This window comes from Mus musculus, chromosome 11 (genome assembly GCF_000001635.26).
Source record: "Mus musculus strain C57BL/6J chromosome 11, GRCm38.p6 C57BL/6J".
In the NCBI taxonomy this organism is placed as follows: domain Eukaryota; kingdom Metazoa; phylum Chordata; class Mammalia; order Rodentia; family Muridae; genus Mus; species Mus musculus.
Window position 1 is genome coordinate 50374788 of NC_000077.6, and position 12423 is coordinate 50387210.

The 12423-nt window shown below is 41.2% G+C and overlaps 1 protein-coding gene across 34 annotated transcripts; it reads left to right on the top strand.

Moving 5' to 3' along the window:
- Positions 1–469: 469 nt before the first annotated feature.
- Hnrnph1 (heterogeneous nuclear ribonucleoprotein H1) lies at positions 470–11741 on the top strand. 34 transcript variants are annotated; one of them, XM_030246202.1, is made up of 15 exons: positions 470–2360; positions 2527–3015; positions 3504–3640; positions 4681–4836; positions 5034–5177; positions 6672–6810; positions 7750–7928; positions 8013–8084; positions 8141–8274; positions 8392–8527; positions 8893–8952; positions 9044–9133; positions 9857–9949; positions 10354–10403; positions 10990–11741. In XM_030246202.1, the coding sequence occupies exons 3-14, from the start codon at positions 3544–3546 to the stop codon at positions 10401–10403; spliced, it is 1350 nt and encodes a 449-aa protein (XP_030102062.1). In that variant the 5' UTR covers positions 470–2360; positions 2527–3015; positions 3504–3543; the 3' UTR covers positions 10990–11741. The 34 variants fall into 34 exon arrangements, with proteins under 34 accessions (XP_030102062.1, NP_001349452.1, XP_006533944.1 ...); NM_001362523.1 differs by having other exon boundaries at positions 2203–2360; positions 2527–2653; XM_006533881.3 differs by lacking the exon at positions 470–2360 and having other exon boundaries at positions 2796–3015; positions 9044–9103; positions 10990–11737.
- The last annotated feature ends 682 nt before the right edge of the window (positions 11742–12423 follow it).

The following is a 12423-nucleotide window of genomic DNA, read 5'->3' on the forward strand; positions in this document are numbered from 1 at the left end:
CTTTATAGCATTATGTAAGCAGCACCCAAAAGCCGGCCGTGATGGCTCAAGCTTGTAATCCCAGCATCCCGGAAACTGAAGGAGGACGCCGCCTCTGGACACCCGCCTAGCCTGGGCTATAACTTGGGATACAGAGACTCTGGCTCAAACAAAGAAGAAAGCACACGAAGACCAAAAGAGCAGTTAAGAAAAAGCACAAAGAGAAAAGCAGATCTTGGTGAGTTCAGGGCCATCCTGGTCTACATAGCAAGTTCTAGGCCAGACAGGGATATATAGTGAGATTCTGTCTAAAAAGAAAAAAAAGAAAGAGAGAGAGAGAGAGGGAGAGAGAGAGGGAGAGAGAGAGAGAGAGAGAGAGAGAGAGAGAGAGAGAGAGAAAGAAAGAAAGAAAGAAGGAAAGAAAGAAAGAAAAAAAGGGAAGAGGCACTAATTAGTCCAGACTGGCCTCAAAACTCCTGGGACCTGAATGCTCTGCTGTGATTAAAAATGTGTGCAACCCATGCCTGGCCCAGAAGCTGAACTTTTTCTGTGAGGAAGCTTTGTGTTGGACAATTTACATCAAAGGGAATGGCTATGATGTAGCATTTGCTCCCGTGATCAGATACAGATAGTTACATAGTCCCAGTATTAAGTTAGTAAGGATTAAAAGAAAGGGAAAGCCCATGTAGTGAAAGTCAGGCGTTTGCAGCCCTTGTACACAAAAGGATCTTCAAATCCTTCCATTGTTAGAAATTACACAAATACTCAGAGCCTTCTGCCAAACAATTGTCCACCAGAAAATCCTCATTGCGTGTGGTGGCACACACACTTTAATCCTGTCATTCTGGAGGCGGATGATCAAACACTTGAGACCATGCATGACTGCAAGGGGAGTTTGAGGCCGGCCTGGGATGTGTGCAATCAGGACTCAAAACAATAAGGAAAGGACACAATAAGGAAAGATAAAAGTTTTTATCTATGATTATACACTGCATTTTTCTCTTACGATGGAAAAATAACCTCCCATACAACTAGAATAGAATTTAGAGAAACATCGTAGGAATGTGGTTGTGTTGTCAGAAGGGAAACATTTCCCCCCCTTCAGGTGAGAGACCTGGATTGCTAAGTTGCAGTGACTCTCCCATCTCAGCATCTCAAGTAGATGGGACTACAGGCACATTACTGTGCAAAGTGAAAAAAGATGATTCAAACAAAAAACGGTGTGTGTGTGTGAAAATATAGTTGAGTGGTAGGACTGGTTTGCTCAAAGCCTTTCTAGTATGCATTGCTCTTCCCATACATCTAACCAACGATCGCAGGTCATCTAATAAGTATAGGGCTCTCAAATGGTGTGAATTAGCTAAAGAAGAGTAATCTTAGTTTCTTGGTAATCAATCTCATGTCCCAAGACCATGTAGGGGGAAATATACATGTTAAGCAAGCTCTCTACCACTACTATTTCTCTTGTCTTCTTTTTGAGACAGGCTTTCAGTAAATTTCCCAGGCTGCCTTGAACGCACTCTGTTGCTCAGGCAAGTCTTGAAGTTGCAGTTCTCCTCGGCTGGGCTTGTGTTCTTGCCTTTCACCCACCTCCTGGCCTGGAGACTTGGGAGTTCTCACTTTTCGATGATCTAAACTAGTGTTTTCTGTCTCCTCTAGATAGATCCTTTGCAGGTGAGGTCATGTGCAGTTATTCTCCCAGCCTGTCTCATCCGAGTTTCCCTTACACCTGAAGGTTCACGTTACACAGCTCCTGTTGCTCTCTTGAAGTCTTGTGATGCCCTTCTACTTAACACCCTTGCGCAGACTTAAAAGGTCTGAGTTCTGCACGCAGTCTCTGCACCTTTCCTTTGATGACACCCCCCCCTTTTAAAAAACAAACTGTTCAAACTGGATTTAGCCTCCTCAATGTTGCACTTGAAAGAAAAGCGTATTTTTGCCTGTAACCTCTTGTGATGGCTTTCAGAGGCTTACCAATTGTGGTACCTACCGTGGCACCGCCCAAACAATAACTCTTATTGTTAATTTCTAGGGTAGGTCAGTCAGATTCGGAGAAACTCGGGACATCATCCGTATTCTGCTATGTTGCAGGAATTCTCTTAAACGTCACCCATTTACCTCTGTAAGGGCACACGGGATGACCCGGGCGTGTCTCCACCTTGGGAGAGGCCCGTTGGTCGGTCGGGCGCAGCGCTCTGGGGCTGCGTCCTTCGCGCCCCTGGCAGTCTCAGCCTTCCCTCGCGAGGCGCCGCACACCGAGCGCCTCTCGTGCAAGGGCGAGGGGTTCGTAGAGTGCGAGTCCGTTAGGCAAAGTGGGGTACAGGACTAGCTCGGGCACTGGCAGCCCATGTGGGTCGGGACTGACCCCCTAAAGCGGGCAGGTAAGGGGACTGGTCCCAGGCGCCCCACGGAGATCGGGGATTTGGGCGCAGGGGGCGGGGCGGTACCCAGAGGAGGTTTGGCACAACCCGGCCCTCCAGCTCCTACGCGTTCTGAGGAGAAAGGGCATGGCTTCCTTTTCTTCGTGGTGTCTTTCAAAACCGACAGGAGCGCGGATGAAAAGCTGCGGATTAAGGGTAGAACTACCGCCCCTGCAAACCTGAACGAACTCTGGATTACTACCCAGTCCCTGCGGGGAGCTGATTAGCGCCATTCCCCTCCCCCACTCCGGCGGGTAGGTCTAGAGAACGGTTTGAAGGTAGCCGCATGCGCATTAAGTAAAACAAGAAACCGCTGAGACGCCAAGCGCAATAATTGCAAAAAGGCGCAGGCGCAGAAAGAAAAAAAAAAAACAACCAAAAACACCTCGGTCAGTTTATGAAGAGGGCTGAGCCCAAACGCATGCGTGTAATAATAGGACGGCGGGAGAGAGCTCGGGGTTTCTTAATACGCATGCGTCCAATCTCTCTGTGACGCAAGTGGGGCGGGGCCGGCAACAGGGTGCGCGTGCGCAGAGCTTGCTGGAAGGGCTTTATTTAGCCTGCGCAGGCGCCCGCTTATCATTTCTCCTCAGCCACGCCGAGGCTTTTTGTGGAGGTGAGTGACTTTCCGTCTTCGACTGCTGCCCGAGCTCTCCACGGACACCTCTTTGGGTGACGATTGCTTGTCGCTGAGCTTAGGTTCTAACCTGAGGGGCCGTGGCAGGCGCAGGCTGCCCCTGGGAGCCGCGAGTGTCTCGCCGGCGTGGCAGCGCCGCCTAGGCCTGCAGGCCGCGCCGCTTTCTATTGTGTGAGATGTCTGAGGAGGCGGAGCGGAAGCGGCGGCCGCCATTTCCTCGTCTCAACCGTGGCTGTGGGCCAGGGTCTTATTAGCTTGGCGCCTCGGCCCTGGGCGCACTGGGCGGCTTTGGGCATCGGGTCGCTAGCCGAGGCCGGGTTGCATGCTTGAGTCTCCGGGGCCCAGGCATCCTGACGGGCGGGACTCGCATGGCGGCGCCCGGTGCCCGCTGTGCGCCGTGAAGTGGGAGGGCCATTTAAATGCCTGTTTTCTCAGACGCGTTCCTGACCCCCACCCCCACCCCGCAGCCCCGCAATCTGTGTGGACGCCAGGACCACCGAAGGGACGATGATGCTGGGAGCAGAAGGCGGAGAGGGCTTCGTGGTGAAGGTCCGGGGCTTGCCCTGGTCCTGCTCCGCGGATGAAGTGCAGCGCTTTTTTTCTGGTGAGTTGAGGCGGGAGTTGTCAGTGGGGCCCGCGGCTGGGCCGGGCCGGGCCGGGTTGGGGCGGGGCGGGTCTCCCGGGCGCCCCCTAGCGAGTCGCGGCCACCAGCGGTTTCCCCAGGCGGCTCGCGCTCTGTTGGCCGCTGTTACGCAATGGTAATTGCGAAATCCGCACCCCCCCCAACCCCCTTGGGGATGCTGGTGGCCCTGCTGAATTTGTTTTCTTTTAAAACTTTTTCTGTCTCTATGCATCAATCTGTGCATTCTGGAGTAGTCTAAGAAAAATTTAAGTAGGGAAAGATGTGATTTCTTCTCAAGTCGTGTAAGGTTTTGTAAAAAGGTACTTGTAGTGTTGACCTTACCATCTGAATTTAGCTGTGGTAACAGAAAACGATCTGTAAATCGAGCCCCAAGTATACTGCAAGCAATTGCAGGGGGCCGTTGCCGTCCGGGTTTGAGTTGAACTGCAGCTTGGAGCCTTTAGTTGTTAACATTGGTCCCTTTTCGGATGAATATTGAGCTGGAGTTTGGATTTGAATGAAATTGTTATGTGGTTGCTGATAGAGGGAAGCTGACATGGTACCCAAACAAGAAAATGCTGTGAAGTCACCAGATCCAGATGAGATTATTCTGAGATAGTGTACCAAGAGATGGTTAATGGAAACTTAGAGGCAAGGTGGTAGCTTCATTTGAACTTTTTTTTTTTTTTTTTTCGAGACAGGGTTTCTCTGTGTAGCTCTGGCTGTCCTGGAACTCTGTAGACCAGGCTGGCCTCGAAATCAGAAATCCGCCTGCCTCTGCCTCCCCAGTGCTGGGATTAAACGCGTGCGTCACCACTGCCCTGCTCCATTTGAACTATTTTTGAGCATTGAGTTACCTTGTTGGACTAGGAATATATCCTGTATATGAGATAATTTGATCGTGTTCTGCTTGGTCAGTCTTTTTAGGCATGTTTTTTTTTTTTTGGTGTGTGTGATGACAGGAATATGCATTTTATCTGTAGTGGTTTTAAATCCTGTATTAAGCGTTGTTTTCTTTTCAGACTGCAAAATTCAAAATGGGGCTCAAGGTATTCGTTTCATCTACACCAGAGAAGGCAGACCAAGTGGCGAGGCTTTTGTTGAACTTGAATCAGAAGATGAAGTCAAATTGGCCTTGAAAAAAGACAGAGAAACTATGGGACACAGATATGTTGAAGGTTTGATTTACATTGCCCTAGTAACAGTAAACGTTTAAACACATAGAGGTCTTACCCCTTCTGAATTTTAGGTATTTGACCGCATGGAAATGGTCATCTAAGGGAGTTTATGGCAGCTCTTCCTAGTTATCTAAAAGCCCAGGAAATCTGAACTTTGTTCTCCAACTTAATTGACTAATTCTAAGCACCTCTTTCAGTATTCAAGTCAAACAACGTTGAAATGGATTGGGTGTTGAAGCATACTGGTCCAAATAGTCCTGACACAGCCAATGATGGCTTTGTACGGCTTAGAGGACTCCCTTTTGGATGTAGCAAGGAAGAAATTGTTCAGTTCTTCTCAGGTATGTAGTCCTGTTTGTTGCTGAGCAGTGAGGTATGGCAGCTTCTGGCGACATGAATTAGTATTAGTAGACCTTTAAAAAGTTGAATAGTCTAGGTACTTAAAGTAGGCTGTTGAATATATGTTGTTGAATTCACATTTTCTTCCTGGAGACCTTCAAATAACTTAAGCCCATCTTAAAGGTGGAAATTAGAAGTATTTCCAAAGTGTTAACTTTGCCTATATTTAGTATTGTAGTTCAGAGTAGACCTTTGAGGATTCTACTCAGCCATCTTAACTTCCTCATATTGCTGTTTAGCAAAGTACTTCAAGTTAAAGGTAAGCTCTTTTAACATTAGATTAGTGTGAGTCTAGATTGTTACAGTTTATGGTGTTATAACTTATTTTCCGTCATGGGACCAGAAATATTTTAGCTAGTGTAATTCTCTGTATGAAAATTGTTATGAAAGGAACTTGGCTTAGGTAGCCTATTAGAAGTCAAAAAAGTAAATTGTAGCAAGTGTAGGTTGAATGCTTGTAGTCTCAATATGAAAGCAGTATAGAAGTTTTTGAAGTTGTTCTGGGCCTAAAGTATTTGAATGTTTTTATGTTGAAGAGCTGATAGGATTTGCATGCTTAGCAGAATGTTAAATCTTGTATATTTTAAGTACTATTAATACTCTTGATGACATAGACAGAATTAATCAAATATCTTAATAGTTTTTAGCATAGTATGTATTAGAACTTTGACTAGAACTTTATATATGTATCAATTTGTAATATTTTATAGTTTGAAATCAAGTCTGTTTTGTTTTATCTAAATTGGTGAGAATTGAATGCTATCTGTCAACGTTAAATATGAACATAATTTCATATCTTCTAGGAAAGTGCTTTAAGGCCTTTTTGTAAGCTTGGGAATGTATCCACGGGAAGGATTTTTCATAGACGGAATTTCCAGAAGTGAATCATACTACTGTTAGAACATAAGAGTGCATGATTGCTTTGTAGATAGTTATTGTTGAAAGTTTAGTTTGTATGTTTGTCAATTATGATTTTTAAAATGTTTTCAATTTTTACATAAACTGTTTAAATGTGTAATTTTAAAATTGAAGTTCCAATAACTTAAAAAGAATTGAAATATATGAGGTTAAAAGGTTTCTTATTTTACTTAAATTGTTATTTTAATGCTTAAAAAATTTAAAGTTCTTGTATAATTCTATTAAGATGCATAGATTAAAATGTTTTTAATTGTTGAATTCTTAATGCACCCTCTGGAGTATAACACTTTTTTTTCTTTACTGTATATACTATGCCTTGGGTGTGTTAAGAATTGAGTTATACTCTTTATAGTGGAACTTCTTATTATTGCAATGCATATTTTAAGAGTACTTGTTGAAAGCATACCATTCACCTAAAGTTAAAATTCTGGTTTATTTAAAGCTATAAGAAGAATCATTTCTGGGCTTGTGATGTTAATATTGCCCCCCTACTGGGGTTATTTGTCCTTGGGTTGAAGGGTTGGAAATCGTGCCAAATGGGATAACATTGCCGGTGGACTTCCAGGGGAGGAGTACGGGGGAGGCCTTCGTGCAGTTTGCTTCACAGGAAATAGCTGAAAAGGCTCTAAAGAAACACAAGGAAAGAATAGGGCACAGGTGGGGATGGATGGTTGGTTGGATATGTCACTTTTCTTATGGTAAACAATTAAATCCATATTCTCTCTGCTTAGAAAGAGGAAATTACCCATTTCCTATTCCCAGTTAATTGATAATCTGCTATAACTTCTAAATTTTCCCAGTTAATGTATTTCATTCAAATTAAACTTTAGGCTTTAAAATTATCCCTAGTTTATTGGGCTGTCTTTACAATTTTGTAGGACTTTTAGTTTATTAACCCTAATCAATAGAGTTGAGAGACTATGGCTTTAAAAAATTACTACAAACCTGTCTTTAGCTGTAATAACACCCATATAGGAAATTAATATTACCATAAGAAAATGTGATACTTTCTGATCTTGTTTTTAAAGTTGAAATGCAACAAACTTTTTCTTGCTGTATAAATATTCTGCATATGTATTAATAAGCATAGCTTTCAAGAAATTGTCACAAAGGGTTTTATTCTCTTTGCTTGTGACTATTTTTCATTGAAGCATGCGCTTTTTTACCTATGCTGATTCCTACTAAAAGCATAGGCTGGGTACTGGCGAAAAGAAGTGTGTAGTGTGGGCTAGACTGTTGGTGGAGGCTGGCTTTTTAGCCCACTTGCTACACATACTGCCAAAGGAATTGAAATAATGAAAGTTGAGTGGAATTATTCCCTCCTAAACCATTTACTTAATACTCCTCTCTGCCTCTAAGGCTGGGCTCTGCCTCAGAGGAGTTTATTTTCTTTTTTTCTATAAAGTTTAAATAGTCTTTTGAGTGAATTTTCTGGTCATTGCCTATACAAATAAATGTAAGAAATCTGGCTTTAAATATTAGTCAGTTTCATGGCTATGACTAAATTGTTTTTCTTGTATAACAAAGTAATTGTATGACATGAACTAATGTTTTCTCTCCCCTCCCCATTCCCCTTCCTTTTGGACAATGCTTTAGGTATATTGAAATATTTAAGAGCAGTCGAGCTGAAGTTAGAACTCATTATGACCCACCACGAAAACTTATGGCCATGCAGCGGCCAGGTCCCTATGACAGACCTGGGGCTGGCAGAGGGTATAACAGCATTGGCAGAGGAGCTGGTTTTGAGAGGATGAGGCGTGGTGCTTATGGTGGAGGTGTGTATATGCTGAACCAGCTTCCTTTGTGTGTGTGTGTTGCTTCCCCCCACCTCCCGACTAATTGTACTTTTTTTCTTTCAGGCTATGGAGGCTATGATGATTATAATGGCTATAATGATGGCTATGGATTTGGTTCAGATAGATTTGGAAGAGGTAAGGTAAGAATTGAATTTCTCAATTGAAGGATATTTACACATTTGTCCATCTAGACCTCAATTATTGTTTTTCAGGAATGTCTGACCACAGATATGGGGACGGTGGCTCTACTTTCCAGAGTACAACCGGACACTGTGTACACATGCGGGGATTACCATACAGAGCTACTGAGAATGACATTTATAATGTACGTGTTCAACTAAATTCACTTGGGATAATTCAGTACAGTAGTAAAAATAATGGGGTGATCATTATACATTTTGATTGTTAAAAGCTGTCTAATTTTAAATAACTTGTATTTTAGTTTTTTTCACCACTCAACCCTGTGAGAGTACATATTGAGATTGGACCTGATGGCAGAGTAACTGGTGAAGCAGATGTTGAGTTCGCAACCCATGAAGATGCTGTTGCAGCTATGTCAAAAGATAAAGCAAATATGCGTAAGTGTGATTAAATTATTTGTAACCTCAGGCAGTTCAGTGACAAGCATTTAGAATAGATTAGTAAGGGGATATATAGGAAAGATTTGATCTCTAGTGAGGAAGCTTGGTTGTACTGAAGGAAGCTTATGTGTGTGTGTGTGTGTGTTTTTAAACCTATTGGGATTTGTGATAAGATATAATCTTGAAGTTTGACCTTAGTTGATATGATAGTTCAAAGATAAGTGTTTTAAAAGCTAGTTCTTAACTAACATGGGAATTTTCTTTTTGCCAAAAACATTTGTGATTCACAAATTACTTTTAAATTGCTTAACTTGTTTTCTTTTACAAACTAACAATTTCAAACTTTTTTTTTCTCATTTCAGAACACAGATATGTAGAGCTCTTCTTGAATTCTACAGCAGGAGCAAGCGGTGGTGCTTACGGTAGCCAAATGCTAGGAGGCATGGGTTTGTGTAAATATCACTTTAGTGTCTTTTTTTAAGCTAACCTTGTATGCCTTTTCTCTCATTTCAGAACACAGATATGTAGAACTCTTCTTGAATTCTACAGCAGGAGCAAGCGGTGGTGCTTATGGTAGCCAAATGATGGGAGGCATGGGCTTGTGTAAATATCGTTAGTTTTTTTAAAAACCAAAACATTTATATCTGTATAAGTAGATAATAAGTTAAGTTTTAATATATATTTAATTAGCACAAGAGTTTGTTAGAATAATAATAACATAAGTTACAATAATAATTTTAAGTTAGGAAACAAATTTAGGCAGAGATAGATTCTTAATTTGAACAAATTTTGTAGTTAGTGTATTAGTTACTAAAATCTTGAAGTAACATAAAGCTGCTTAGGTAGATTACTCAACGTTAAGTACTTCTGCTTGGGGGAGGGTTCTATTGAAAATTACATTATCTGTCTATAAAGTTTAAGTCTAAAATACTTAGTAAAAATATAGGATTAAAATTTAATTAGTTGGGCATAATTAATTAGGTATTAACTGATAGCCTGTATAATGACATATCTAAATATATATTGAGCTAAGGAGGAACCTTATTAAACTAAAGTTTCAAAACATGGTCACAAAATACTTCTATTTAGGGAATCATGTGTATTTAGTCCTTAACCCTTTGGTTTATAAAACATTTGACTAGCTCATATGATTAATATAAAGGTTAGTCTGGTTATAGACAATTGGAGTCTTGTAGATAGTAGGCAGAAGGAGACAGTAATGTAAGAACAAGACTGGAAAATTGTAGACATAGAATTACAAGCCCGGTACCACCAGGTACCACATTGGATAAGGAACAAAGCTCTAATGTTCTCTTAACTTAACAGCAAACCAGTCCAGTTACGGTGGCCCAGCCAGCCAGCAGCTGAGTGGTGGTTATGGAGGTGGTTACGGTGGCCAGAGCAGCATGAGCGGATATGGTGAGTGATTTTTCTCATATACTTGGAGTAGATTTCTTTAGTTGGGGGTGATAATAAAGGCTCTTTTAAAAAAGAGTGGGGTATTTTAAATGTTGTTTTTTATTATAATACTTAATTTGCAGAAATAGTCATTGGGGAGGAGAAGCATATGTTCTATTCATTGCAATTTTGGAACAGAAAATATCTGTGTTTACTAAAACATTAATTTGCTTTTCTGTTGTAGCATTAATTTTTTGACACGGTGATTCTTAAATATTTAGAATGGTGGTTGGGTTCAGGGATAATATTTTACTAATTGGTTAAGCTAGGGATGGTGTTTTTTGTTTTTTGTTTTTTTTTTTTCAATTGGTCTAAAGAATGGTGATTTTGGTATTATAGTCTTACCCTACAAAATCCTTTTGCAGACCAAGTTTTACAGGAAAACTCCAGTGATTTTCAATCAAACATTGCATAGGTAAATATTTTCTCAAAAAATATAATTTAAATTCCCAATAGCAAATACTGATAATGTTGTGATAACACTTTCTATAGCAGTCAGTGACTGACTTAACTCCATGGAGGCTGCCATTTTGGGCACAGTGAGTTGCCTATAGTCCAACTTTTTTGTCCTTTAACTTTTGCTTACCATGAATAGACAAAGCAAAAGACTTCCCCTGTGCTCCCTATTCATACACATCGTTCAATGGACACATAGTACATGTTTATGGTACAATTTTTTAAAATGCTTTGTGTATCTTTAGAGAAACAAAGTAATTTTGCAATTTTTGAAAAACACTAGTTTTCCTTTAAACTTAAATTTCCACGTTGATCCTGAAGAATCCACTTAATGGTAGCACAAGAGTCTGGCAAGTTGGTACTGCAGAGAAAAGGGTTTAATTGAGATTTGTTTGGAGTCGGGATTCCCTTTCCCAGACAGCATCTCACCACTTGGACAGCAGCCATTTGCACTCGTATACTTTTTAAATTTTTTCTTGGAATGCTATTTTATTTTACTGATTATTTAGCATCATTCCTAACTTGTCAAATGGATCTCTTTACAGGTAGCCAAGGAGCAGTGAACAGCAGCTACTACAGTAATGGAAGCCGAGCATCTATGGGCGTGAATGGAATGGGAGGGATGTCTAGCATGTCTAGTATGAGTGGTGGATGGGGAATGTAATTGATTTTGATCACTGACTCTTGGTCAAAAAGAAATTTTTTAAAAAACCCCTCAGTTTAACAGATTTTGCAATCCATCCAGCCTTGTGGTTTTATGCCTGCTCTTAAGTGAACATTGGCGTCGCTCAAAGAAGGCTCAATGTTGAGCATAGCAGTCACCTAGGATGATAGAGCAAAGCTGAGTGAACTGTAACTGTTAAACTTAATTCCTAGCTTTTCTCTAGTTACTGTAGGATGTACGTAAGCAGTAAGTGTATTTAGGTTAAAGCAGTTGAATTATGTTAAATGTTGCTCTTATACATACATTGAACACTGTTGATGCATGTTGAAAAACATGCTTTTTTGTAAAACTATAGGAGCTGCGTCTACAATTAAAGTGATACATTTGGCATGTTTGTTAATTCTAAATTTATTTGATAACCTGTAAGGCACGTGAGTTTAAAGCTCTTTTTTTTTATTTTTAAGTTAATGGAGAAGTTTTGAGAGACAATACCATTATTTTTTAGGATTTTTGGTCTTAGTGTTTGTATGAAATTCTGAGGCCTTGATTTAAGTCTTTCATTGTATTGTGATTTCTTTTTAGGTGTATTGCGCTAAGTGAACCTTGTCAAATAAATCTTCCTTTTAAAAGCTACACTCTGTCTGTGCTTTAGTGTCCTGTGAACTTGATGTTTTATTTCTGCCAGGTCTACCTTTCTTGCTAGGACAGGCTGGCTAGGCTAGCTAAAGTTGCTGTTCAGATGTCTTTAGACTTCCAGTGGGGCCCTTGCAGAAGGGTTGTTTTGGCCTGGCTGATCATCTGAATGGTCTATAACATACTCTACATGTGCATGAGGCTTACAAGTGCCAACATTCAACACTGGCTCCAGCATGGGTGAAACATGTGCCAGAGCAAAGGTGCAAGGCAGCTTATCTGTGATGTTTATAGTTTTAACAGGCTGGGGTTTTTCTTGATGGCTCCCACATGTACCCTATGTCTTAAACCAGCTTCCTGAGTGCTAGTTAAATGTGTGTTGTGTATACTGCCATCTATTGTTTCCCTTGTCCCCAAAGGACCTTAACACCTAGCCATAGGTTCTATATCCCTAGCCCTCCCGCTTTTGGAATTTGCAAGTTTTGTACTGAAAGCCACATCCACTTGGAAATATGCAATTACTCTTCAACCACCTGAGTTGGAGCACTAGGAGAAAGTTGTGTGGGTGCAGGAGGCAGGCATATTTCCAGGCCAGCCTCTTCAGAGTTCAAGGATAGCCAGAGAAACCCTGTCATTCCCCATTCCTCTGTCCCCGCAAAAACTTAGTCTGTAGCTCTAGCTT